At 44.0% G+C, this 27,418-nt stretch overlaps 1 protein-coding gene across 2 annotated transcripts in view; it reads right to left on the minus strand.

Moving 5' to 3' along the window:
• AGBL1 (AGBL carboxypeptidase 1) overlaps positions 1-21,531 on the minus strand; it is a 287,819-nt gene extending 266,288 nt beyond the window's left edge. Inside the window, exon 1 of one of the 2 annotated variants that reach the window (XM_062630796.1) lies at positions 21,395-21,524. In XM_062630796.1, the coding sequence (XP_062486780.1) occupies positions 21,395-21,445 (51 nt within the window). In that variant the 5' untranslated portion in view covers positions 21,446-21,524. Of the gene's footprint in view, positions 1-21,394 lie in introns of both variants that reach the window. The other variant, XM_062630805.1, reaches the window with a different exon arrangement.
• Between the last annotated feature and the right edge of the window lie 5,887 nt (positions 21,532-27,418).

Below are 27,418 nucleotides of genomic sequence, written 5' to 3' on the forward strand. Positions count from 1 at the left end.
AAGAAGAAAGAGGAGTCAGGTGGGGATGAGAGATTGGAGTAAACAGGAAGAGATTCTCTTCTGAAATGGGGACTCAGGGGAGGAAGGTCTGTGAGCACCTCTGCCTTTGTAAAGACTTACCTCACGTTTGTTATTAGATAAAATCCACAGGGAAAGTGAAAGTCTCGTTCCCATCTCAGAGCTTGCCCATGCCCAGAGTGAGAACCTGCTATTTCTATTCGTTACTACATTAACCCAACAAGCAGAGATCTCTGCACTGAACATGAAAGTTCAGCCCTTTTATGAACCATGTTGAAATCAAAAGGTTTGGTATGATAGGATTGCTGCTTCTGTCAGAGCCAAGACAAACAGAATGTGTGGCTTTAATGAAATCCGGTAACTCTTGGTTCACCAAGTTATTGCTACCCTCACCTTAGAGCAGGAGTGTAAATTCATGTTAGTGGCTCAAGGGACCACACAGAGAGGAAAGGCTGCAGCAGGGTCAGAGCAGTTCTGAATACCATTACTTCCAGGTAACATACATAGTTTTAGTCATATTTTAATCTTGATAATTCATGTCTTTATTAATTAGTCCCCAGTCCTGAGCTGTCTCAAGTCTCCCAAGGCAAACACAGAGCAATCAGAGCTCTCTTTCCGAGAGTTTCTTGGCATTTTTTAGCATAGGGACTTAACAGTCAGGAGCAGGCTGTCAGGAGCGATGAGTATCCACCAAATTTACTGACACCAGGAACAGTTACTGTTCTCAGCACCTTTTTAAATATCAGGGTTGCCTAAATCAGACTGTGTTCTGGTTTTATCTTGCTGCCTCTCAGTATCCCTTTCCTCTGTAGGTGGATGGATTACACATTAAGGTTTCAGTAATGAAGTCTTCATTGATTTATGCTCCTATTACACTGGGTTGTTTATTTTAACTGATTGGATTGTGGGTTTCCTAAGCCATTAACACAAATAGTGATGACATAAGATATCCTCTGACTTTCCATGTGCTTTATCCAGGGACTTAAACGAACAAAGAACTTGAGGGGACATGAAAGATCAGCCTTTAAAATGTGCAAATTAGAGCTGAGTGAGATTGCCAAGTATTTTACCTGGGTATTTACTCTTCATATTTTAACCCTACCGCTCTGATCGTGTTGGTTATCCCATCATTCCCCTTCCTCCAGAGCACTAGAGAGGGAATTGGGTGACTTGTGTTTTCTCTGAAACAGTGAATAAACCCCTAGTCCCATTACAAATTCAAATACATTTCCCACTTTGGTGGCACCACTGAATAATAGAGAACACCGCAGAAGAGCACAGCTCCAATTTATAACAGCAAGGCAACACAGGATAAACAGCCCTGTTGTCCCACAAGATGGCAACTTGCCTGGTGAAAAGGAACAGCTCAGATTTTGACTAAGTAGCTCGGGCTTTTCAAAGTCATCAAAGATGTTTGGACACTGGAATCCATTAGAGTCAATTGTTTAAATTAATACCGATACCAAACTGTTTGTGGATGAATTGCCAACAAATTCATTCATAGAAAATATTCACTAAATCTTTTTGAAGAGCAAGTACAAATGAGAAAATCACAACTTGTGCCTGATCTAAAGAAAGATGAATAGAGTAAATTCTTTAATGCAAATTACTTACCCAGCTCTGGCTGAAACAACCACACAAGTTATTTTTATTGAAAGATATGTTTGATTGTTCACGAACAAACCACAAGCAAAGAAAAGAGTAAAATTCCTCTTACTAAATATTAGCCATTCCTGCCAGCACTTTTAAATGTTAGATACAACATCTATACGTGCACAGATTAATGAAGATGCATTCGTGGTATGTGGGTGGAATAAGAGCAGAGAAAAGTTCCCAGAGGCTCAAGTTAGATTACAAAATCACCAACCTCCTGAAGGATTTCATTAAATGGATTTAAAGTTAGAGCCAAATTGTTACCTCTTAACAGCCTGTAGCTGCCTTTCATGCTGCCTTTCCAGCTTATAGATGGACAAAGGCTAAAGCAGCAAAAATCATCACTTAAAATACTAGTCATGACTGTGGTTTTGGCTAGAACCTCTCATCTTAGCCTTGCTTCAGCAAAGCCTGCTGCCTTTCTCACCCAACTGAGAGTATCACAGGGCTGAGTTCAGATTGCATTTAATCAGCTCCCAGCTGATAGTTACTTTCCGAGCTTTTTTCTGGGAATTAATCCCTAAAACACCAGGGCTTTGGTTAGCTTGGCTGAAGCTCCTCATAGATAAACAGCAGGAGGATGGAGAAAGCCAAGAATGAAAAAATACCCCAGTGCATAGTCATTGATATGTTACAGGCAGCAAGTGATTAGTTAGTGACATTGGCTTTGGAGGACAACAGCTTGATCCCAAGAGCCTTCTGAGTGGCAGCTCAGGTTTTTGCAGACCCATGATTAAACAGGGAAGGAGTTCCCGCCTCCTTGCCCTGCTCCTGGAAACACAGCAAGACGAGATTTTATTTACTCAAGACATTATAAAATTGCAACTAAGCCACAGGAACAGGTAATTTTGTTTTGTCAGGGAAGTCTCCTGGGATTAGAAGACCCAATAGGTAGGATTTTTCCTATCCTACCTGAAGGACAGCAGCTACCAGTTAGCACTGGCTTAAAACAAAGACTTCCTATAAACTCAGTCTTTTGTGTAGCTCTTGAGTTTTCATGTCTTCTGGCCAAAGGAAAGTATTTCTCCAAATGAGACAGGCAAACTACTGAGAGCATTTACTGTGATTCTATGCGTTAGTGCTGAAAGAAAGGAGGATGCCCAGAAAGAGATAAACCAACATTGTTTGAAAAAGAAAATAAAATTGTACAGTGTGATATTTACTAATAATATTTTATCTGGGGAAATACAATGTACTGGAATTGCTATTCCAATCACAAAAGTAATAAATGCAAAATTAAAGAAGTCACTCCTGCAAGACAATGCATAACATGATTTCTACCAATATTCCTATTAAATTAATTCTTGATTATAATCTCACAAAGCTGTGTGACTGTTTAGGGGAAAAAAAACAAACACAGAAGGGCATGTTTTCAAAAGCAAGTGCAAGGTCCCACACCTGGGTCGGAGCAATCCCAGGCACAGCTACAGGTTGGGCAGAGAAGAGATTCAGAGCAGCCCTGTGGAGGAGGACTTGGGGGTGTTGGTCAATGAGAAAATGAACATGAGCCAGCAGTGTGCGCTTGCAGCCCAGAAAGCCAACCATATCCTGGGCTGCATCAAAAGGAGCGTGACCAGCAAGTCAAAGGAGGTGATCCTGCCCCTCTGCTCTGCTCTCGTGAGACCTCACCTGCAGCATTGTGTGCAGTTCTGGTGTCCTCAACATAAAAAGGACATGGAATTGTTGGAACGAGTCCAGAGAAGGGCCATGAGGCTGATCAGGGGACTGGAGCACCTCCTGTATGAAGACAGGCTGAGAAAGTTGGGGCTGTTCAGCCTGGAGAAGAGAAGGCTGCGTGGAGACCTCATAGCAGCCTTCCAGTATCTGAAGGGGGCCTATAGGAATGTTGGGGAGGGACTCTTCATTAGGGACTGTAGTGATAGGACAACGGGTAATGGGTTAAAACTTAAACAGGGGAAGTTTAGATTGGATATAAGGAGGAAATTCTTTCCTGTGAGGGTGGTGAGGCACTGGAATGGGTTGCCCAGGGAGGTTGTGAATGCTCCATCCCTGGCAGTGTTCAAGGCCAGGCTGGACAGAGCCTTGGGTGACATGGTTTAGTGTGAGGTGTCCCTGCCCATGGCAGGGGGACTGGAACTAGATGATCTTAAAGTCCTTTCCAACCCTAACTATTCTATGATTCTAAGTTACTGCTGCACTGACCTAACAAGCTTCCAGACCTGTTTTATTTTTTCAGGGAAGAGGATGTCCAGTTCCAGGGTTGGTTTGTTTGTTTTTAAATAGCCTGTTTCTAAATAGCTACATGGGATTTGATGTGTCCAAAATACATCCTTCTTTCTTCTCTTAGCCTTAATAAATTTGCTCACACAAATAGAAGCAGTCAGAAAACTGTCTGTGTAATGAGACTTGCATCTGCAAGTAAAATTTCTCACTCTCTGCATCAAAGCCTATTGAAGAGAAATCCAGGTGCAGAATTAATACCAGCTAAAATCAAGACCTAGGTTATGGGCCAAACAGAATTAGTCCTCACTCTGTCATGAGACCTCTAGAAACTATTGGACTGCTAATAACTGTATTAATGCTTAAATCAGAGACTCCCCTCCCGATGTTCTGCTGCCAGTGAGGCAGAGGTGCATACCAGACCCAGATGCTGGGCACAGTCACTCACCACTGGCGTTATGGATTTGCCAGCTGGTTATCTTCGTCCCACAGCTGACTATCCAGCCTTACAATAACTGTGAAGCCAGGTTTAGTGCCTTGTGTTCTGTGCCTTGTCAGGGTAAATTGCTTTTTCTAATTCAAGTGGAGCTAAAAATTCACACTTAAACAAGAGAGCAAAATACCCTGGAGAGTTTCTTGTCTGTGTGCTCCTATCCTGAGCCTCAATATTCAGCCAGCTAACCGTGATTTCTTCTGGTCGGGAGGTTATTATCTATGGTGCTGGATACACGGAGGTTTAGAAAAAAGGTAAAATCACTACTTCTGGGGGGAAAAATGGGGTTTGAGGGTCTATGAAATATCACTAAGCAACCTCAGAATAAGGGAGTATTTAAAATAAAGTGATTGCAGCTGAGTTTTGTTATCACTGAAACACTCTGTTGCAATACTTCCATCATCCAGTTTTAGAGGGATCCTAAGAAGTTACAGTCCTGTTGTCCCTGTCCCCAAAAACACCCATCCAAATGTCCTCAGCACCATCACAGACATTTCTATCCTCTGTGGCAAACAGTAAGTACATTTCTTTTGCCTAACCTAGATTTCCTCTCTTGAGGAGTCAGATAGGCCTGAACAAGACAAGAAACTCAAAGGAGACATGGTAAGGAAAGCATCTATTTAAAGACTCAGAGTGGAGGACCTTGTTGCTTGGCGTCCTAAGTGACATCTTTAATCCTGCAAGAAAGGCGTTCACAGCTGTGGGGGATCACATAGCCCTTAAACTGTACACAGGGCAGCCAAGGGGCCTCCCAGAACAAGGCACGTGGTCCAACACGTTCTTAATCCTGTTCCCAAGCCTTAGAGACAAGTCCCTCTTGCTGGTTCCCGCATACCCATGTGAGGCATGGCCGGCACCCCATTTACCCAAGCACCAGCCATTTTCATTCTTGCTGATGCTGAGCTCCAAGCCAAGCTCTATGCATCAACCCAAAGCAGCAGTTGTGGATTTTATACTAGAGAATATAGCAAACACACATAAAAAAATACAAGCTCCCTGCTGCAGTCAGGTGGGATAGTTTTTTTCATGGCCTGCAATGACCTGCAGGTGTGTTTTTTCTCATCCTTGTTTGCACTTGGGTGTGATAACCTGTAACACATCTGATCACTGCAGGGAGTAAAGATTACATGCCCTTCACAATGGATGGCAGCTCATTCAGGTGATGGGGCAGAAGTAGCGTCCCAAAGCCAGGTTCTAACATGCTGTTGTACAGGGGTTTGCTTCTAGTCTTTGAGGTTCAGGGCTTCTTCTTGAAGGTTATATTCTACACTCTGTGGGACTGAACTACTTCAAGGCAGAGATGGGCAAATTCCAAACTTATATCTGGATGTCTTCAAAACACTGAAGGTGTTGAGATGTAACAGCTTGGCCTGAGCTGATCTCTAGCCAAAATAACTCGGTGAGTAACATGGTGAAAATCATGTGTGCCAAGGAATCCTACTATATTTAATACAATAAATTGCTCTAACATAACACCTTTCATCACAGGATCACAGATTTCTTCACAAATATTAATTAACACCTGTCCCACTGAATCCCTCATCAAGATCAGATTAATTGTCCCTTACTTTCTGTTGGGAAATACCACCCTGTGGTGGGAAATTCACATAGTCAATACCTAAGAGGACCAGTGGCAGAGCCCAAACAGCTATTGCAATAAAATGAAGCAGAAGTGCACAGAAGTATTACAGCTCTCAATCACACACTTACTTCCATTTCTCTGTGGGGGAAATTCCTTCCCTGAGATCACTCTTCTCCTCCCAACTTACCCGGAGGAAGTGCAGCAGAAAAGACCTGTGCCCTGCAGGGAATACTAATGCCAGACTGGGAGAAGAAAGGGAGACCAGCAGCCTAACCCTGCTTACAAAGCAATTCATCCCTGTGTCCAGTGGCAAGGGAGATGCTACATTTAATTCATCCATACAAGAATTAAGGAGCACTAGACCATGACCTGCCCCTTTTCCAAGGGATGTTTTACCTTCTGGGTCACAAGAGTCCAAGGTGTTTCGCCTCACTTCACAGCAGTGTTGTTCATCACGTATGGGCCACACCATTAGTGTGTCTCACTAATGAAATGTATTCACATCAAGACATCTGCAAGAACTATGCCCTGATAGACTGTAATATCCTGGATACTGTTGGCAAAGTAATTTCTTTCTTTCTCTTTCTTTCTTTCTGACTTTCCTGTCTTTCTCCTTCTTTCCTTCTTTCGTTCTTTCTTTTTCTTTCTTTCTGCCACAGTTTTATGTTCTCAAAGAAAAGATTGTCCTTGTGCAGAAGTTCCTTCTGAGATGAAGTTCGTTTGTGTCACTTGCTCCTCTCGCTAATGCATCTCTAATAGAGCAATTACTTTATTATGCAGAACCGGTGGTAAAACACATTATTATATAACATTAAAATGCTTCTGTCAGCTTGGAAGTGCTAAAAGAACGAGGAAACTTTGAGATAAATCAAACCACGTGATATTCTGCAAAAGGCTTTTAAACTTTCTTTTGAATATTTCTAATGTTCTTTCTGTAATTTCTACCACAGATAAATTGTCTCAGGTTTCATCTCTTATTTCACAATAAATTACCTATGACACCTAAAGGTTTTGACTAGATTTAATGTTATATCGTTCACTTTTTTCCCCATCTTTTTAATCTATTTTTATTTTAATGCCAAAATTATCCTAGCATATGTCTTTCACACTCTCTTAATAAGTTTCTCTAAGGCATTAACCACTCTTGCACAATGATCTCTATATGCATGTTAGCACCTACTGTTTATTGCCGTTTCTTATTGCTATATTTTCTATTACTTTAGCTGTTACTGAGCTATTTAGAATTATTAATGTTTTGTTCAAATGCCACTCTGTTACAGCTACTTAACACAACTGCCACCCAGACTTAATAGGGAGGGATCTGTTTTTTCCATTCAGCTGTAGTTTTCTTTTCCACTGCTAAGGACAAGAGAGCAGCATGAAACATGCTACTGCCTTTCTTTGTGGGATTTTATGGGTGTCAGTCCAGAGAACGCCCTGTCTTTCAAAGAAGCAGCACATTTTAGAACTGACCAAGTTCTTTTCAAGCAATGGCATTTCTCAAAAGACAAGTGAGTCTGGAAGATCCTTGATTTCCAAACTCACTGTTTTTTTCCAGTGTACTCTTTATTTCCAGATGTACAGTTTAATAAAACCAGAGAATTTGAATACTGTAGTAAATGTGAGTATGAGCGTGTGGAAATAAATAGCCATAAGGAAGATGCAGCTGTCCTTGCCTTCTCTAGAGTGTTTCTGCTTGAGCTAGGCATGATAAAGTCACAAGTCTGCATATCTAATCTCAGTCTGCCCTGACACTTGCCTGGGATGCTGCTGTGTTCAGTCTGGTCTTCTCTCTGTATTCCAGTGCTAACACTCATTTGCTCTGCATTAGTCTGACATTGACTTGTACAAGCTGAAAAACAGGATCACAACATTCTGGTTAGAAATACACCAGTCCTTTCTCTTACCAAGACTATTGCCCTTACATGTCAATTCAGCTCACTTACAAAAGTGCTTTCTGGAACAGCAATGAAAATGACTTTAATCAATCAATGGTTAATAATGACGATTGAGGTATGAGTAGTGGAGACAAACAGCTAATGCCTACTGTTAGTAGCATCTTATTTTCTTAAAAGATAGAACTTCAAAGTGAAAATGATGACCCTAATTTTCTTATCCAGTCTAAGTGAAAAATCAAACAACAAATGAAACTCGGCATCCATAATGAATAACAAACCCTGCTTCGAAATTCTAATGACTTGAAGTATTATTACTAGTAATGTAAAGCTGAACATCTGGTTAGCTGCATTGCTGAGACCTATCTGTCTAGATCTAAACAGCAGTCTCCTAAAAGCCCTCAATTCTCTGAAGAAAGCTGCCAGTGTTTTAAAGGTATGACGGGGGGTGTCATTTTCAATCCAGAAGGTAACAAAGCTTCTTCTTTAGTCTTCACCTAGTGCAAGACATCCCGTAGCAGTAAACCAATGCCTTAATGTTAAAGGAAGATATGTCTGGGGCTTTATTCAGTCCTTGTTACTGCTCAGAAGCACTTGCAAGCTAAGTGCTGGTCAGTCAAGCTAAAAGGCAGTGAATGAGCCCACTGCTGTGTTCGTGCTCCAGGAAAATGTGACAGGAGTTAAGTTTAAAATACAAGTTCAGTCCTCTCAGAGGCTCCTGAGCATCCAGGCTAATGAAGATCAGGGATATTGTGAAGTGAGAGATGAGTGAGATTCCTTACTCCAACCAGTGTCTTTCTCTGGTTCTTCTGCAGTGGAGCTGCAGTAGACGTCTGAGAGGCAACATTGACCCAGCACATCCTGACCCAGGAGGCAAGAAGCACAGTGTCCCCTGAAATGCCCTCCTCTACACCAAATTCCATGAGTTGTCTCTCCTGAGACACACAGGAATGGGCTGAGCATGTGATGGCATAGGACTCTTGTGAAAAGAGGGAACCTTTGGCAGGAGCCATGTGTTTGTCTGCTGCTGGGATAGCAATGGGAGGGACCTCCATAGACCCACTCTTGCCTCACTTAGATGCGAGCAAATGCAGTCCTCGTGTCATGGTGGGCTGACCTCTGACAGAAAGCTGAGTTCTTCAGTGAGTACCCAGTAGGAGATTTGATCTATGCACCCATTGCCAGCATGGAGAGACCACCAAAAAGCAGGTTTTGTGTCCTATTTATTTTAAGCATGTTCTCAAAGAGACCTGCCGGTGTAGCAGTGCTCTACAGGCTTTGTTAGGACACAGCATGGAACCCAGCTAGGAAGATTTCCAGCTGTTTGATGAGCCATCCACTCAGACAACCACCTTTTAGACAAATCCCTCCAGAGCCTGCAGACAGGAAGATACTGCCACTGCTGCAGGAGCTTTGGAAACAAACGGCTCATACACATGATTTTCATCCCAGAGGGCAAGTTGTTTTAATGCATCTCTGCTTCCAGCTGTCCCTTGAAATCTCTGTGCATTATGGGGAGATCAAATGACCTTAGCCCTATTGGAAGTGAGATTGGCAAAAGTGACAGAACCAGGCACACATTCTGGATCTCATTTTTCATCACTAGTTCTCTCCCCACTTGCAGAACTTTAGCACAGGGCAAGAGGCCACTCAAAAGCAACAAGTTTTCCCAAGAGGAGGCCAGATGAATCAGGGCGCAAATGCTGCTTTCCCTTAGAGTCACCAGAAACTGCCTCCATGTGGATGGCACTGGTTTATTCCTGGAAAAATGGGGGGTCGAGAGAGGTAGTTCAGTTTGTTCCTCTGACTTCATCAGATCAGCATTTTAATCATAGGGAAAGGTCAGGTGTGCCATTCTCTCTCCTCCCCTCTTTGCAGTGCAGACAGGTGGGCATTCACCATGCCAAGCAAACTGCTTATGGAAGGATCTCTTTCTCTCCCTGTCATGCTCCTTGCTTGCCAGGTTAATCCTGAATAAAAAGGAGGACCAACTTTATCTTCACTGTAAATCTGCTATTTTGGCCTTTCAGCAAGATCCTGTAGGAAAACTGAGGATAGCAGAGGATGACAGGCATTGCACTGATTTCACCCAGGCTGCATCAGCGTCGTCTGCTCATGGACTAAGTTGTACCACCCTTTCATATGGGAAACAAGGTAAACTAAGACTCCTTTTGCCTTAACTTGACAGATGAGATTTATCCCCATTTACGGACCAAATGGATAAATCTGGAGGCACAGACATTAAATAAATTTTAAGGAGTTTGTAACAGTCCTGAAATAAAGCCCAGGACTCCTGCTTTAGCCATAAATACACCATCATTCTCCCATTTGACAGGAAGGGAATAGGTAGCAGAGAGTGCAGCAGAGCAGATGGGCCCAGGGGAGAAGAGTTTGTCTCTGTTTACTACAGGGATCAAATTCCCATTGGGCCCAGTGGGAAGCCTTTGTCTATAAATTACACCAAAAATTAATGTGCATAAAAGACTCCACAGAAGTTAATTGCAGTAAAACACGATGCTGTGGTGCTTCCATGGCTCTAGTGTCAGAAAAATACACTTTTCAGTTTCAAAGCATCACTTGTTGAAAGAGGGAAAAAAGCCCAGATTTCTTTGGTAGAGTAGTTATTTCTCCCACAGGACTTCCATGCCAGAATTACTCAATTTTCTAATGCGAATCATCATGAAAGTTTTGCCATTCTCAGTAATTCCACCTCAACCTACAGCACCTTTTATGAATAGGGCTGTGTTCTTCCAGAACAGACCACGAGGAGAAAAAAAAACCCAGCCTTGTTCTCTAAACCCCTTAAGGAAAGGAGGTTTAGCTTTGCTCATGGAATTTCTTGTCAAGCAAATGTTAACCTATCAATCAATAGCTGGTTTAAAACATTGATTCTCTTTTTTGTAGCTTAGTAGTGCCTGTGGCCAGAAGTATCTCTCTTATGTTATCTTTGTCCTTTCTAGAAGACATCCTATGAAATCAGTGACAAATCTTGATTTCTGAAACCTTGATTTCTTTATCACAGTATCACAGTATCACAGTATGCTGGAGATTGGAAGGGACCTCAAAAGATCATCTAGTCCAATCCCCCTGCCAGAGCAGGAACACCTAGATAACGTTACACAGGAATGTGTCCAGGCGGGCTTTGAATGTCTCCAGGGAAGGAGACTCCACAACCTCCCTGGGCAGCCTGTTCCAGTGTTCCGTCACCCTCACTGAGAAGAAGTTCCTTCTCAAGTTTAAGTGGAACCTCTTGTGTTCCAGTTTGTACCCATTACCCCTTGTCCTATCATTGTTTGCCACTGAGTAGAGCCTGGCTCCATCCTCGTGACACTCCCCCTTTATATATTTATAGACACTTATAAGGTCACCCCTCAGTCTCCTCCAAACTATAGAGACCCAGCTCCCTCAGTCTTTCCTCATAAGGGAGATGCTCCACTCCCTTAATCATCTTGGTTGCCCTGCGCTGGACTCTCTCCAGCAGCTCCCTGTCCTTCTTGAACTGAGGGGCCCAGAACTGGACACAATAATCCAGATGGGGTCTCACCAGGGCAGAGTAGAGGGGAAGGAGGACCTCTCTCGACCTACTAACCACCGCCCTTCTAATACATCCCAGGATGCCATTGGCCTTCTTAGCCACAAGGGCACAGTGTTGGCTCATGGTCATCCTGTCGTCCACTAGGACCCCCAGGTCCCTCTCCCCTACACTGCTCTCTAGCAGGTCGTTCCCCAACCTATACTGGAACCTGGGGTTGTTCCTGCCCAGATGCAGGACTCTACACTTTCCCTTGTTATATTTCATCCCGTTATTCCCTGCCCAACTCTCCAGCCTGTCCAGGTCTCGCTGGATGGCAGCACAGCCTTCTGGCGTGTCAGCCACTCCTCCCAGCTTAGTGTCATCAGCAAACTTGCTGATAGTACACTCAATTCCCTCATCTAAATCATTGATGAATATATTAAATAATACCGGTCCCAGTACTGACCCTTGAGGCACTCCACTAGTTACAGGCCTCCAACTAGACTCAGCCCCATAGACTACAACTCTCTGGCTTCTCTCCTTCAGCCAGTTCGCAGTCCACCTCACTACCTGGTCATTCCACACTTCCTCAATTTAGCCGTGAGGATGCTGTGGGAGACTGTGTCAAAGGCTTTGCTGAAGTCAAGGTAGACCACATCCACCGCTCTGCCATCATCCATCCACCGTGTTATTTCCTCATAAAAGGCTAAGAGATTGGTCAAACATGATTTCCCCCTGGTGAAGCCATGTTGACTGCCCCTCATAACCCTCTTATCCTTGATATGCTTTAAGATGGCACCAAGGACAAGGTGTTCCATCACTTTCCCAGGGATGGAGGTGAGGCTGACTGGTCTATAGTTACCCGGGTCCTCCTTCTTGCCCTTTTTGAAGACCGGAGTGACATTTGCCTTCCTCCAGTCCTCAGGCACCTCTCCCGTTTCCCAGGACTTGGTAAAGATGATGGCGAGTGGTCTAGCAATGACTTCCGCCAGTTCCCTCAGCACCCGCGGGTGCATCCCATCTGGACCCATGGATTTATGGACGTCCAGATTGCTCAACTGATCTCTAACCCATTCCTCATCGACTAAGGCAAGTCGCTCCGTCGACCTGACTTCATCTAAGGTCTCAGGGGTATAGGGCTCTTCAGGACTGCCTGCAGCAGAGTAGACAGAGACAAAGAAGGCATTCAGTAACTCTGCCATCTCTGCATCTTCTGTCACCAGGGCACCCATCCCGTTCATCAGTGGGCCTACATTGCCTCTGGTGTTAGTTTTGTCTGCCATGTACTTGAAAAAGCTCTTTTTGCTGTCCTTGACCCTTCTTGCCAGGTTTAATTCTAAGGAAGCCTTAGTCCTCCTAGCTGCCTTCCTACATCCCCTAGCAGCAGCCTTATATTCCTCCCAAGTGGCCAGCCCCTCCTTCCATGACCTGTAAACTCTCCTCTTCCACTTGAGCATACCCAGCAATTCCCTATTTAGCCACACAGGTCTCTTGGCCCTCTTCCTTGACTTCCTACGTGTCGGGATGCTCCGATCTTGAGCACGGAAAAAGCAGTCCTTGAATGTCAACCAACTATCTTGGGCCCCTTTTCCTTCAAGCAGCCTTGCCCATGGGATTTCCCCTAGCAATTGCTTGAAAAGGCCAAAGTTTGCCCTGCTAAAGTCCAGGGCTGCAATTCTACTTGGTATTCTACTAGTCCTACCACACAAGATCCTGAACTTCACCATCTCGTGGTCGCTGCAACCAAGGCAGCCCTCTACCCTTACTGCTTCAACCAGACCCTCCTTGTTAGTGAGGATGAGATCCAGCAGCGCTCCTCTCCTGGTCGGCTCATCCACCATTTGCAGGAGGAAGTTATCATCCACACACTGGAGGAACCTCCTGGACTGCGGCTGGGTTGCCGAGTGGTCCTTCCAGCAAACATCAGGGAAGTTAAAATCCCCCATGACGACCACGGCCTGTGACTGTGAGGCCTCTCTCAGCTGCCTGTAGAAACTTCCTCACCCTGATCTGGGGGTCTGTAACAGACACCTACAACAGTATCGCCCCTGCCAGCCTGCCCCTTAATTCTCACCCACAGACTCTCAACTCGCTCATCATCTGTCCCCAGACAGAACTCGGTGCATTGTAGTTCCTCCCGCACATAAAGAGCAACCCCACCACCCCTCCTGGCTGGCCTGTCTTTCCTAAAAAGGACATAGCCCTCCATGACTATATTCCATATTTATAATATATTCCATATTTATAATATGGTAAGCTCTACTCAGTAGAAGGCTATAACAGTGCAACAGATCCAAAGGAATTACTAAGTATGGAAATGAATATGGTGTGTCTCCATTGACCTGTGGAGGAGAATGACTGGATTTCCCTTATTTTAAGGGGCATTCTTCATCACATTGACTTTTCTTTTCCAAGCTGTACTAAGATAAATTGTTTTCCCTTTATGAAAACACAGAAGATTATCCAGTTCTTGGAGATTTGAATCTTCACCCAAAGAATGCACACAGACTGTGTCTAGGTCAACTTCTCACAAAGATGAAACTATTAGAAAAAAATAAGAATTATATGTATTTTTTTTAAATTATAACAGAAAATGTCTACAAATATTTGAGGGTGGTTTGGATTGATGTTCTTGCCTCAAAGTCATCTTTAATTAAGCTGCCTTTTCTGAATTAAACCATCTCTTCTGAAACAGCAGCGCAGTAGTGCTTTCTGGTGCACTCATAGCTTCCAGGATTGCAGGCACTGGTGACCCACCATCAGTTTGGCAACTGAGCTGGACAATTTAGTTATATGAGAACATACCATATGGTTCCCAACTAATGCTTGTTCCTCACCTCCTGCAGCAAATTTGGTTTTGCCAATGGGGAGAAGGGAAGCTGTCCAGTGAGATTACTTTGCACTGTTCCTGGTTTCCTTGGGAGAAGGTTGTAGCTCCCTTGCAAGGCACATCTCACCCATTCCCAGGCACATTCTGGCCTCACAATTCCCTGAGGACTGAAATCAGCCTGCTTTGCCCAAGAACAACAGCTCCTCATCCTTTCCTGAGGAGATGAGCATGCAGAATGGCCCCAGCTAATGCATCAGCACCTTTATCCTATGGCCCATTGGGCCCTGTAGGCAAACAGGTGCACATAGACTATCTGTGAGACAAGTGCTTATTAAAAGAACAGGGAAAGGCAAGAGGGAATTATTTTCTATCCTGATGTGGTGAGAAGAACATAGTCACAAGGCTGGAGTCTGGCAGAGCCCAACGACATATGTGGGCACGTGGTCTATGGATTTAGGGTATTCAGAGACTGAGGTTCTCAGGTGTGCATACATCAACCCTAACATACACAGAGAAGGCCATGTCTCATTAGGAGCATAGCTTGTTCCATGAGCAGCTACTAGCAAACACTGCCCTGCTTCTGCACTTCCCACTGACTCCTCCTGCAGAAGGAGGGGCTTTTACCTGCACTTCCAGAGGTATAAATCCACTCTAAATTTCATTGCAAGAATAGTGATGATACATGTCATGTTATCTAGCCTGGCACAAACAGGAATGTTCACACAGAGGAAGCATTCCTACGATAGCAACAACTCCAGGGGCAATTTTCAACACTGCAATCCCAGACCAAGGGACAAAAAAATCCCTCCCCATGTCTTAAATTCCCGGTACATGTATGAAATGCTTTTCTTCCTTTTAACACACATCAGTAAACCCTCTGCTGGTGTCAGTAGACACTGCTAAAGTTAACCATTATCAGCCCATACATTTTTCAATACAACTTTTTTTCTGTGATTTTTTGCTAAATGTAACAAAATAAACTTTAATTCAAAGATGTTCATGATCATATTTTCTACCACAGACAGTTTTTCCCCATTGTGTATAAAGCCAAAAGGACTGGACCGATGTATTGGACAGGAAAATGTGTTGAAAGGATCTCAGAGCCACCACCACAAAATGCAGCATAATACACTGAAAATATGATTATGTTATACGAAGAAATACAAGGAAGGTCTATTCAAGCAAACACCTCTCTGTATGAGAACATCTCTTCATATAATTCACAGAGGGAGATTATTGAAGCAGGAAAAAAGGAGAAGGTGGAAATTTTCCATTGACATCAAAATAGTGATGTAATATATAAATAAATCTATAGGCATACAAAAACCCCTATGGAAGCTAGATAACCACTAATAATTATTCTTGACTTATAGCTAGATAAGCAGATGCATTTGAATATATTTTTATACCATATGTGAAAGACAAGCATTTAAAAAAATGCATATATCTCCTTACATTATGTATTTTAATGTGCGTTTGTGTCTATAATGCAGCAGTTACACAAAAATACACAGCATAAAGCTGTTTGACATGGTATAATGTGCCATTATATTACATCCAAATAGCCCAAGTGAAGCAGCCTGGCCATGAGCACAAACTCAGGCCCTCGGCAGCCAAGAAGCAGCAGTGTTAAAGCATTCATGATGTTTCATTTTCCCCCCTGGAGTAACTGCGTTTTTTAATTTCATGATAACTTGTTTTATTTCACAAAACCTCTGCTCCAGGATGAGCAATGCCTGCTGCTAGGAAAACCACCCCTTACAGCTTTGTGTCCTCATCATTTAGCATGTGGTTCTGTGCATTATTTATCGCACGGAATCCAGCCCTGCACTGAAAACTAATTATTCATTTACTCCTCAAGGTTTTTAATGTGTTGTCACCAGAACTTCAGATAATTCTTTTCCCACTGTTCATTGCCTGATTTCTCTAACACTGATGCGAGGCATGGAGGGATTATTATCCATTTTACACATTAATAACGCAGATGCAGAGGGTTATAATCCATTTCTCCCGACCTCCAGTCAACTGATTTGGCAACATGGCCACCCTGTCACATTTGCATTTCTGCAAGAAGGCAGAAAGAGGTCTCCAGGAACATTCATGACAATCTCATTTGTCCTCAAAGCACAAGCCATCCAAGGCAAGGCAGCAGAAGGCAGACTGAAGCCCACTCCTGTTCTGCTGAGATACAGATTGCAACACTCTATTGCTCGGCCCAGCCATACTTGCTGCCACTCCAAACAGTCTCCTGGCACATTTTGCACCCCGAGGTCCTGAATTCTCATTAATTCAGTTGCAGCAAATTCTGCATAACCCAATGGGAGGCATTTTCAGAGGAGCTGGCATTGTGTTCAGAGAAACAGCTGCAGCCAGCCTGGGGACACGGAGTGAAATCCTGGTCCCAGCTCAACTGATGGAAGGGTTTCAGCAGCATCCAAGACGTGCTTCAGCTTCCTCTGAGGGCTTTTAGTGTTCTGCACTGATTCACGAGAGTGCCAAACCTCACTATTTCTTCTGTGGCCGGGCAGGAATTTGGGGTTAATGCATGCATGCTAGCCTACTTTCTTCTTTCTTACTTAGCAGTGCCCCGTGGTGGTGAGCCAAGGATTGTAAGGAAAGGTTCTGGGTTACCTTTAGGTTTTCCTTGGTCAGGGAAGAGATGACAGCTGAGGTGGGAAAAACAAGCTGGGGTGGGTGCCTGCATTACCTCTATAGGATTGTTTGCACAGAATTACTCCTTTTCTTCCACAGTTAAAGCAGAAAACAGGCTCATGCAGCATAAGTGGCTTTGGCAGCAGAGACATGAAAGAGCTGCTGGAGCTCACAGTGTTTCCCCATGAAGGGTTTTCCCCTTGAACTCTATATCCAAGTGTCTCACTGCCCTGACTGCACTACTCCTGCAGCTCCAAAGCTAGAATAATATTTGTGAGCAATAGGAGGACACTAAGTCTGCTGCTGTTCACCTTGGGTACAACAATCTCAGTAAAACTCAGTTAATGAACCACATAAAAACGGCCATCTGGTTTTGTGTTGATTTTTGTTCCCTCTAAGGCTATTACACTAAGTTCTGCCTGCCGAGCTGCCTCCCAAAACCACAGTTCCAAACTTCCAGCCCTTCCGTTCCCAACCTAAACCAGTGGGCACGCTGCTTGCTGAGCAACTCCTGGGATTTTTTGCACCTATTTTGCTCAATGCCAGGAATCTCAGCAGCTCTGCTGACAGAATGAGTACAAGGATGCAGAGGAGACAAAAACATTTTGCACAATATGTTTATATTCATTGTCACTGAAGCAGCATAGATATCTTCCCACTTGTCTTTAGGATAACAATAGAACTACCTTGTCAGCCAGCCAGCAAAACAGCTCAAAAGAGGCAGAGCAAAGGAACAGAGAGGTTCAAGTTAGCAAACAGTGGAACTCGTATCTGTTCCCTGCTGGGTACTACAGCCATTCAGAGAGAAATCCCTTTACACAAACAACATCCTCCACTGATACATAAGATTTTCACCTCTTTCCTTTCAAACCATAGTGTTTGGGAACCTGTGCGCGCTATGTGTCCAGCATAGTAGGACACAGTTTGAGCCAAAGATCTGCCAACAGCCCCAGGGGTTGCCAGCTTTGCAGAATATGTGAACGGGGACTGTGACTTCAGGAAGCATGTGAAAAACATGCTGAGAGCCAACAGGAAATCTGGGAGTCCTCAAGCGACACGATAGATGCTGCCATGGAATAAGGAGATGTTCTCAGTGATAACAAAGGCAGTCTCTTGCCTGGGCCTCGCAAGCAAGGAGGAAAGCAGGGAGTAAGCAGGGAAAGAATCAAAATGCTTCTTATTTAGCTAGCTGCTTAGAGGGTGAAATGAGATGAGGGCCAGGACAAGCAGGAGAAGGAACTAGGATGCTGTACAGTCTAAAGGGATTCACTAGTCTGGGACACAGTGAAAGATGGTGGCTTCAGTTTTCTGTTGTTCCTCTTAGCAACTAGCAGCTGCTTTTAACTAACACCCAGATACCTCCTCCTGGCATTAAAATAAACAAGAGACCTAATCCCAAGTCTCTCTGGGATTTTGCATTAGGAGGCTGCCTGTAAAATGGAACGTCAGCCTTTTATCCCCGATCAAAAACCATACACGGGGAGGTTGGTTGTATCTGCCACACTGTGGCCAAGGAGCAGGGTGAGTGCTAGTGACCAACCCAGCCTTGGTCTAGATACTGCAGGGTCCTCGTATGAAAGACAGCAGAGCTGGATGCGAGGTGAGGAGGTCAATGGCACGCAGTAAGAGATGGGAACAGAACCGGGTAACACCATCCAAGCCAGAGGGATGGGCAGTGATAATGTAGGAGCACATTGAAGTGGGAGAGTCAAGAAGAGAGAGCAAAGAAGGTGACAGGGTTAAAAGCAAAATGACAAACTACAGCAAACTCCTCTAAAGGCTCATCTCTGCCACACCAACACAAACCCTGTGAGACAGCGAGAGGCTTTTCTTACATCTGAAATTCACATTTTAAAGCTGCACCGTGTAAGCAATGAAGCACTTTTTACCCAGAGATCTGAAATGTCACGTCTTGCCTGCAGTGACACTTTGGTGACAAAATGCAGCTGCACTTTGAAAGCAGTTTTTTTGCCTTTCACCTTGTCACTTTTCTGAACATCTGTAACACGCTGCACTTTTGAGCTGTCTTTGGAGGATCACGCTCCTTTATCGCACTGGGAACAGTGTTGAAGAACTCAGAAACTAAATGTGTTTCTTTCCTTGACTAGAGCACGAGTTCAGTTATGAAGTCCACGGTGTTCCAGTTTTGTTCTGCTTGACACCACCCTTAGCAAAGCCAGTCCGCGAGATTAGAAGTAAAAGAGTCTATGCCAGGAGGAGATGGGAGAGCCATTCCCTTGGCTGAAGGTGATAGACACTATCTCAGGTGGGGACATTCATCCAGCTAAGGGTAATAATCTGTGTCAGTGCTTGAAAGGGAGGAAGACATTTCACCCTGTGTGAGTGACTGAAGGAGAAAGGATGTTTTTATTCTTAGGTTCATAAAGACTGGCTTCACGGCTAAATGTTCCTTCATTGTTCACCTGAAAGCTTTCTGCATACAAAGCAGTATTATATGTTAACAGAAATGGAAAATGCACAGTAATATCCTGCAGAATAGCTTGCTGTATGCAGCCGACATGTTCTTCATGCCCAATAAAAGATTATGAACCAGCACTGACAGGCCAGCAGGACACAAAAACAAAACAGCCATGTTTGGGACAGCTGTTGCAGAAAATAACGAAGTGTGGAGAGATGGTAGCAGCAAAAGCAAACATCAACACAAGTATTATTTCCCAGGCCAGTGCTTTCCAACTGTGCCAAGTAAAGGTGATTTTATCACCTGATTTTTGTAGCAGAGATAGGTGATGGTGCTACAGAGTTGTGGTGGTAATGTTTTGGCTGGAGGTAGGAGAAGGATGTGAATCAGATCGTAGGGGTGTTGTTATTGTCATCAACCACCTACATTCTGTCCTCTAGCACTCAGACCTCTGCATTCAATTGAAAATACAGCAAGCAAGCCTTTTGCTCTTCTCTAAGTGAATACAGAACTTTTGGAAACAAGGGTATTGTACCAAGGTTAGATCTGTAATACTAGGGTTGAGTACTGTTCTACCTTGTGGTTTACCAATGCCATCACCAATTTCACCTGCAGCATTCCTATCTATTTCATTTGTCAATGAATCATGTATGTGATTTCAAAACTACAGCTTCCAGTTTAATCCTGGGCCTTGTCCAGTTCTGTTCCAGATTATTCAGAGAGAAGCAGGACAGTTAATGTTAGAGCATAAGAAAAAAAGGAGATGTACGCTCAGCATTCAATCGGCCAAAGTAATGGGGAGAGAACTGTAACTTCAATACAGCAAAAATATGACCTAGCACAAAATATGTATTAAATAAGCTGTAAGAACACAGGACAAGCAAGTTACACGGCCTGAAAATAAAAGGACAGTAGGAAAGTTCTCTTCAGTGCGCCCATTTACCTGCAGAGCTCACTGCTATAGGTTGCCATAGAGGGCAAAGCAGAGTTTCACAATAGTATAAGAAATTGAAGTTGTTGACAGTTACATAAGCTTGAATCCAAATGCCAAGACTGATCAGACCCACAACTATAGTTGTGAAGCCAATTGCATATCATGGGGGTTTATAACCTCCTCTACGCACTTGCGGCTGGTCAGTGACCTTCCAAGTCTGAAAGGTATGGATCTTTGGGCTGATCCGGGTGGGTAAGTCTGGTTTACACGCCCTATCCCTCATTTTCTGCTTCTGCAATGTGTGAGGTTTCACCAGCACACGTTGCAGTAAGTGGATGCTGCTGTCATGCTCTGAACAGAGCAGACAACCATCATTTCACCATAACTCTCTAAAAAGTGCTTTCTATGCAAGCAGCTTGACAAAGCAATTCTTGCCCACCCCTCATGACAAAATGATGGCTTACGAAAGCATGGGTTCCTTACCAAAACACACATGCCATTTATTAAGGTAGTTCATGCCTCAACTTAGACATACTGCAAAACCAAGAGGAGCGCATCCATGCTGGGGAAAAGCAGAACCACGGGGATCACCTACAGGCAGAGGAAGAGATGCCTCTCCTTCATCCTGCAGCTGAGATTGCCCAACAGGTATGATCCTGGGCTGGGACACTTTCCTCTGCTCCTCAGGAGCATTCACGGAGCACACCCAGTGCCTCATTGATCTCAACTTGTAGAGTTTTTGTCACTTCCCCATGAGTGCTTAAGGGTCCTGGTGAAGTCAATTTGACAGGGAAGAACTTGCTTCTTCCAGGCAGATCTGTTTACTCTCCCCCCTCAGCCCTCAGAGTAGTGGCATGCACTGGTCTTGCCTCCTCACAGACTGACAGCGCTGTCAGGTCCCATTCATTGCAAAGCAGGCTATTCCTCACACCTCCCTTGCTCCCCCTCTGCACGCAGCGAGATGTGGGGAGCCGAGCCTCTGCCCTCATCGGTGATTGATGCATAGCAGTAATTGCCAGCATTCACCTCTGAATAGTGAAACTTCATCTCAGAAAGGCTTTTTGGGGTGGGAGGTGCAGGTCAGGACTCCTGCGTTTAGATGCGTTTAGAGACAAGCCAGCGTGGATCTTGTACGAACAACCTCAGCCCAACAAGTCGCTGCTGGTGAATTAAAGAGGAAAACAAGCCCAAGCGCCTCTCTCATTAGTTCAAGCTGTTCTTACCTGGAGGGTGGAGAGAAGGACTTGCAAGCCACTGGCTTCTTGTTCTGCCATGCTGCTCCCCACTCACACTCCCTCTTTCTAGCAGCAGACACAATGCAGCGAGAAAGCAAAGCTGCCAACTTGCCTTGCTGCTGCCCCTGCGCCGTTTAAGAAACGAAGAAGCTAAACACAGATCCCCAGACACAGGCACACTGCTACCACCAATAATCACAGCAATGCAACTCTAGACCTCAGCAGGAGAGATAAATGTACCCCCTCCCTCCGAGCTCTCCCACTGTGACGAGAAGATTAATCCCTATATAAAGAATCCCAGGGATTAAGTAAAGTGCTCAGGAAAGGTCTGGGTGCTTGGTGTGTGGCAGGGGGAGTGCGGGGAGGGTGGCAATAGCAACAAGAAAGCAGAAGAGCTACAAACCTCAAAGAAAGCCAGGGAGAAGGGAGGGAGCAGGCTGGCTGCCTGACAGGCATTCCCAGCTGACCTGCTGATCCGTTCCAGACCCCGCGTGGACTCGTCTCCCTTTGACTCCGCTCCAGTGAAATCGGAGACCCAGAGAAGGCAGAGCAGAGGGAGATGCCCTCGGTCTTAACGAGTGCTGACAACGAACGGAAGATACACCCGGCATGAGGGACAGGTGGAGCGGCTTCACCCGGCCCGAGGACGGCTTTCGGCTTCCAGCCCCAGTGGCTCTCCTGAGTGGCAGCCGCTGTGTCCATAGGCAGTGCAGGGATAACCCCCACGGGGGCATCCCATGGCTGCGCAGCAAAGGCCAGGGAGGAAAGCCACCTCCACAAGTTTGGGGGAGAGTTTGCTCCAAAGGCCACTGCAGTGATTCACATCTGCCTATCTCTGAATACAAGTATAGTGTAACAGAGCCCGGTCCACAAGACACGTGTAGTACAGTTGTAGTTGTAGCTCAAATTCCTAGGAGGGCACAGAGTCCACTTTTAGCTTCAGCTGAATGGTATCAAAGGACTCGGTAAACAAGGAGGAGCAGGTATAGAAGTTGAGTAGAGGGTTAGATGAGAGTTTTCCAGCAAAATATTTTCAATATGAAAACGTGACTTAATCCAACACAAACTTCTTTTTAAGGATGCAGCTATTTCACTTCAGTTTTCCTAACCCCAGAATGGCATTTTTGGTCCAAGAGGCATCACTCCAGGGTGGTTTAAAGGCTGACAGTGGAGAAAATTACTTGATATGCAGAAGACAAAGGTTAGATCTTGTCTTTCCAATTTGGGGACATTAAATAAAGTTTTTTACCTCTCAAATAAGTACTTTATTCTGATGTGGGTCTTTTCAATGTCTCTAAAAAGCAGGAGCTTTTTCCCTTTGAATGGGTAACTAAGGATTTTTGAAGCAGGAACATGAACCTTGGTCTCTGGGCACAAGACAGATGCTTACAGAGCTCAGTAGCGCGCAGAGGCATACTGAAGAGGCAATGTGCACACACTTTTCTTTGCTGATGTCAATGAAGCAATCACAGAGCAGAGAAAAAACCCTAATCTCCTAAGAAGCAGTTAAATGAACAATAGAACACTCCAGTCTTGGCCAAGGACTTGTTTCAGGTGACGATCATTATACCCTGCAGAACCTTCACTGATCAAGTGCTTTAGGCAAACGTTAAGACAAATCCTCCCCAGCTCAGCCCAGCAATGTGTGAACAAGTGGCACAGCATGACATTCCTTGGTTTCTGTGTGTGCCAGCAGGGTCCCAGGATGTCAGTACCAAGTTATAAAATAAGCCAGGTTAAAATATCTTTGCCACAATTATGGAGACACTTCAGTCCCTTTAGAGACAATGCCATGAGGACCATTGATTGACGGACAAGATGTTCCACAGATGAGTAGATGGAATAAGAAAAGAAGGTGTGTGGACTCCTTTCCTTTGGATATTTGGATTTAGAGATTTTAGTTTTCTTAAAAAAATGTTGATTTCAATTAAAAAATAATAATAATCTGCCGCACTCTATGAAATACCATATTTTAGATAGAGAGCTCCTGTTCTTCCATGTGGGTGAGCTCTTATGGCTGTTAAAATGGGTTAAGAACAGGGAGAAATCACTCACCAATTATCATCATGGGCAAACCAGACCCAACTTGGGGAAATTAGTTTACTTTATTACCAATCAAATCAGAGAAGGATATGAGAAATAAAACCAAATCTTAAAACACCTTCTCCTTACACCTCCCTTATCAGGCTTGAGTTTACTCTTGATTTTCTCTACCCCTTCCCCTCCAGCAGTACAGGGGATGGAGAATGGGAACTGTGGTCAGTTCATCACATGTTGCCTCCTTCCTCTGCAGGGGAAGGACTCCTCACACTCTTCCCCTGCTCCAGCAGCAGGTCCATCTTAGAGCCCGCTGATTTTGGCTTCATCAGATGTGGAAGAAGCTTCTAACAGCTTTCACAGAGGCCACCCCCGCTACCAAAACCTTGCCATGCAAACCCAATACAGATTTGGGGTTTCTTTCACCTGAGCAATAAATAGAAATAAAACCTAATAATATGCAATATACAAGGAGGGGAGAGAACCAAGGGAATGCAGGCACAGTGTCCTCAGATGTTCTGGGTAGGAGATGTGCATGGGTTTTATGAGCAGTGCTAACACACTCTGTCTTTTGCAAATGAGTACACTGACAGGAAATTACTTCAGAGCTAATCAGAAGCTGGTTAAAGGAGCTCTTCCACTTTGTTGCTTCGTTTTCTTTCTTGTGACAATTGTTCCTGTCACTAGAGCTGTGTGGAACTACTGATTCCCACTGTGTGGATTTTCAGAAGGCAAGTGAGAACTAATGGATGTGTAACACAAGGCTCTGGAACCTGCATTTGATTTGAAAACAAGAGACAATGAGAAGAGTGATTAACAAATAACATGCTAATGAACGACCCCAAAAGTGACAGCGATGTTTGAATTAGTGTATGATGTATAGCAAAGCCTCTTTGAAACCAAATTCTGAGCTATAAATCTCAGAAGCGTCTAATTATTCACCAATCCAGAGCCATTTCTTCCAGATTTTGCTGAATTTCCAATTTTGTTGTTAGTTTCTAAAAACAGGAGGTCCCCCACCTCAACCCAGAGGCTGGATAAATTAGGAAACCTACACAGAGATAAATGCCAGAAGTAAAGCATACAGATTGTCCTTTTCCATTCATATTACTCTGCCAACCCAGTTTGAAGATGAAGATTATCTTGTTAGTTTATATTGATGTCATTGTTGTTTCCCCTGTGCCCTTCGGTTACGTGATCCCTAAACAAAATGAAGATTAAACTCATGACTCCAGCTTCCATCTAGTACTGAAGTTAATGTTCTTGTGAGAGGACAGAGGGGATTAGAAGCGCAAAGGCAGGACCTCTGGGCTCTCTGCAGAGGCTGCACAAGCTCAGACCAGCAATTTTCTCTCTTTGCGCTCCAGGGCTCAGGCACACAAACAAGTTAGAGATGTCATCTGATCTCCAGTATATATGTGTACATACTTTTAGCCCATAGCAAAGGGAAGATAATTCAGGATCATTTTACCTGCATTAAAAGAGCACTCACCCTAATTATTTCGCTTTTTATGAACGCATGCAGAAACCATTACCATGGATCAGCTGACACTAAGTAATATGTTCACCACAGAAACTTATCCCTGTGTCTACACCAGTGTTTTCCCTACCTGTGAAATTCTGCAGTTTTCCTCACGGAGGTGTTGCATAGCTGTAACATTTGCAAGCCTTCATCCAGAAGCACTAGAATGATATAAGGTAAAAAATGTCCCTGGATGACGTAATCTGGGAATTCTCCTTGTGAATGAAGTGATGAGAGGAAGACAAGATTCCTCTGCCATGTACTTAGCAACCACAGTGTCACTGATTTGTAAATTAAAAGTGGGAAGCCCATACCCGAATTTAAGTTATTTATATAAAATCTGTGTTGTTTTCACAGTTCCACTGATTCCATCATCTTCAAAGGAGAATTCAGCCTGCTCTTACCCATCTGAACCCCCACTGAATCATAATTCAAAGTAATTTACAATCTATAACAAAATTAAGCCCAAAGAAGGCTCAAACACAGCAAAAGCAGCACCAGAATCAGTCTCACCAGAATACAGCGACCAAACACAGCCAAGCTTCACACTTCCTGCCTAGAGCCTGTACCAACAGACTGCCAAACTCATTCAGTTTTTGGACATTAGCATTACATGAAATCCAGATAACACAAATCAGCTTGGAAACCTGTGATTAACCTGAGGATATTTTCCTCCTCATTCTGAAAAAAATTGATACCAGTTTTGCACTCATAGTGCACACCTGGCTTCTAATAGGATTATTTCCATTTCTAAACCAGTAAGATAGATAAGAGGAGAGCCAGGATCCATTAAAAATGGAGGGGAAAAAAAACAGGAAAAAAGTCTAATTGGGTAAATTATTCATTCCAAAGCCAGCCTGAGTTTTATGAAATGCAACTGAAATATCACTGTGTAAAATACACAGTTAACTGTCCATGCTTCGTTTATATTTAATAGAGGAATGAGTCTCCCTGTCAAAATTATGTGTAGCCAAGAAATGTATATATTTTAATAAGGGGATATTGCTATTTCTATTTGGATGGGTTTTCTCTAACAAGCCATTTTCATTGTTTTTCATTCAAGCATAGCCACCAAAACAAAATTGATATATGTGAATGTGGAGAAGAGATGGTTTTGTGAAGAGATGATCTTCCATTTGTGAATGCCTGTGTAGTGGTTTACCCCTCTGAATAATGTCATCCCCCCCCAACTCATTTACTCATCTACAGTAGTGAAATGGTTAAAATGGAAGTGAAAACACAACAATTCATGACACTAAAATTGATTTTTCTGGTCCTGCTGAAAGTGACTTAAGCCTCCTGCAGCCACCGGATGTGATGATAGCATCTTCTGTGTCAGAAACAGACCACTGGAAACTGCTGGTTTTACCATGGTTTAAGATGAGGCTGGTACTGTACAGAGTGCCTGGGGCAGAGAGGAGAATGGGCAGGCTTAATCATCGCTTTGTTTCTCTGGAAACATCCCTGTCCATCCTGCCTTTCATTTTGTTGCATCGCTTGGAGGATAAACTATGGTCATTGTTGCAGCACTGTGATGATACATCCTAGGCATATGGGATATACAAAACCACAGGGCTGGTGTTTTGGAGGCTACTGTGTATACATGGTGTGCTATGTCAGGATAAGAGCCAGGATATTTTCTTGTACCACTGCTCTTTCTAACTAGTGCTGAGAAGCATGATCCCACAGGCGCTCCAACTTCTTTCTCTCCATGTCCCTAAAACCTACACCATTTACAGGGAGAAGAATCAAGTAAAGAGACATGCTGCAATAACATGTTAACCAAGCTTGAAAACACTCCCTGCATTTGCAGCCTAGGCTCAAATAGCTTAGGATCACTTTTGGAAAAACAATGAACAATATTTTGGCAAATGAGACTTTGAGTTGTTGATCAATTCACCCATGAACTGCTTCAGAAACCAGGAACAGAAGCTTGCTGGCTCAGTGCCATGCTGGTTTTCCCTTAATTTAAGAATGAAAATGTTCAGTTGTTGAGTAGAATGTTTCTTACACACTGACAGACTGTCAAACATTCTGAAATATATGTTGTTGGGCCTCCTGCTTAAATCTAGACCAAGAAACAAGGTCCAGCCTTGAGAGGAGCCTGTGCAAACCCCATGGAGTTCAACAAGGCCAAGTGCAAGGTGGTACACCTGGGCTGGAGCAATCCCAAGCACAAACACAAGCTGGATGAAGAATGGATTGAGAGTAGTCCTAGAAGGACTTGAAGGTGTTGGTTGATGAGAAGCTGTGCACGGGTGCTCACAGCCCAGTAAGCCAACTCTGTGGAGGGGTACATGAAAAGGAGCATGACCAGCAGGTTGAGGGAGGGGATTCTCCCCCTCTACTCCACTCTCATGAGACCCCACATATAGTCCTGCATCCAGCTCTGGGGCAACAACACAAGAAGGATGTGGTCCTTTTGGAGGGAGTCCAGAAGAGGGCCATGAAGA

The sequence above is a fragment of the Pezoporus occidentalis genome, unplaced genomic scaffold (assembly GCF_034315485.1).
Source record: "Pezoporus occidentalis ecotype Australia unplaced genomic scaffold, CSIRO_AGI_Poc_V1 ctg11, whole genome shotgun sequence".
In the NCBI taxonomy this organism is placed as follows: domain Eukaryota; kingdom Metazoa; phylum Chordata; class Aves; order Psittaciformes; family Psittacidae; genus Pezoporus; species Pezoporus occidentalis.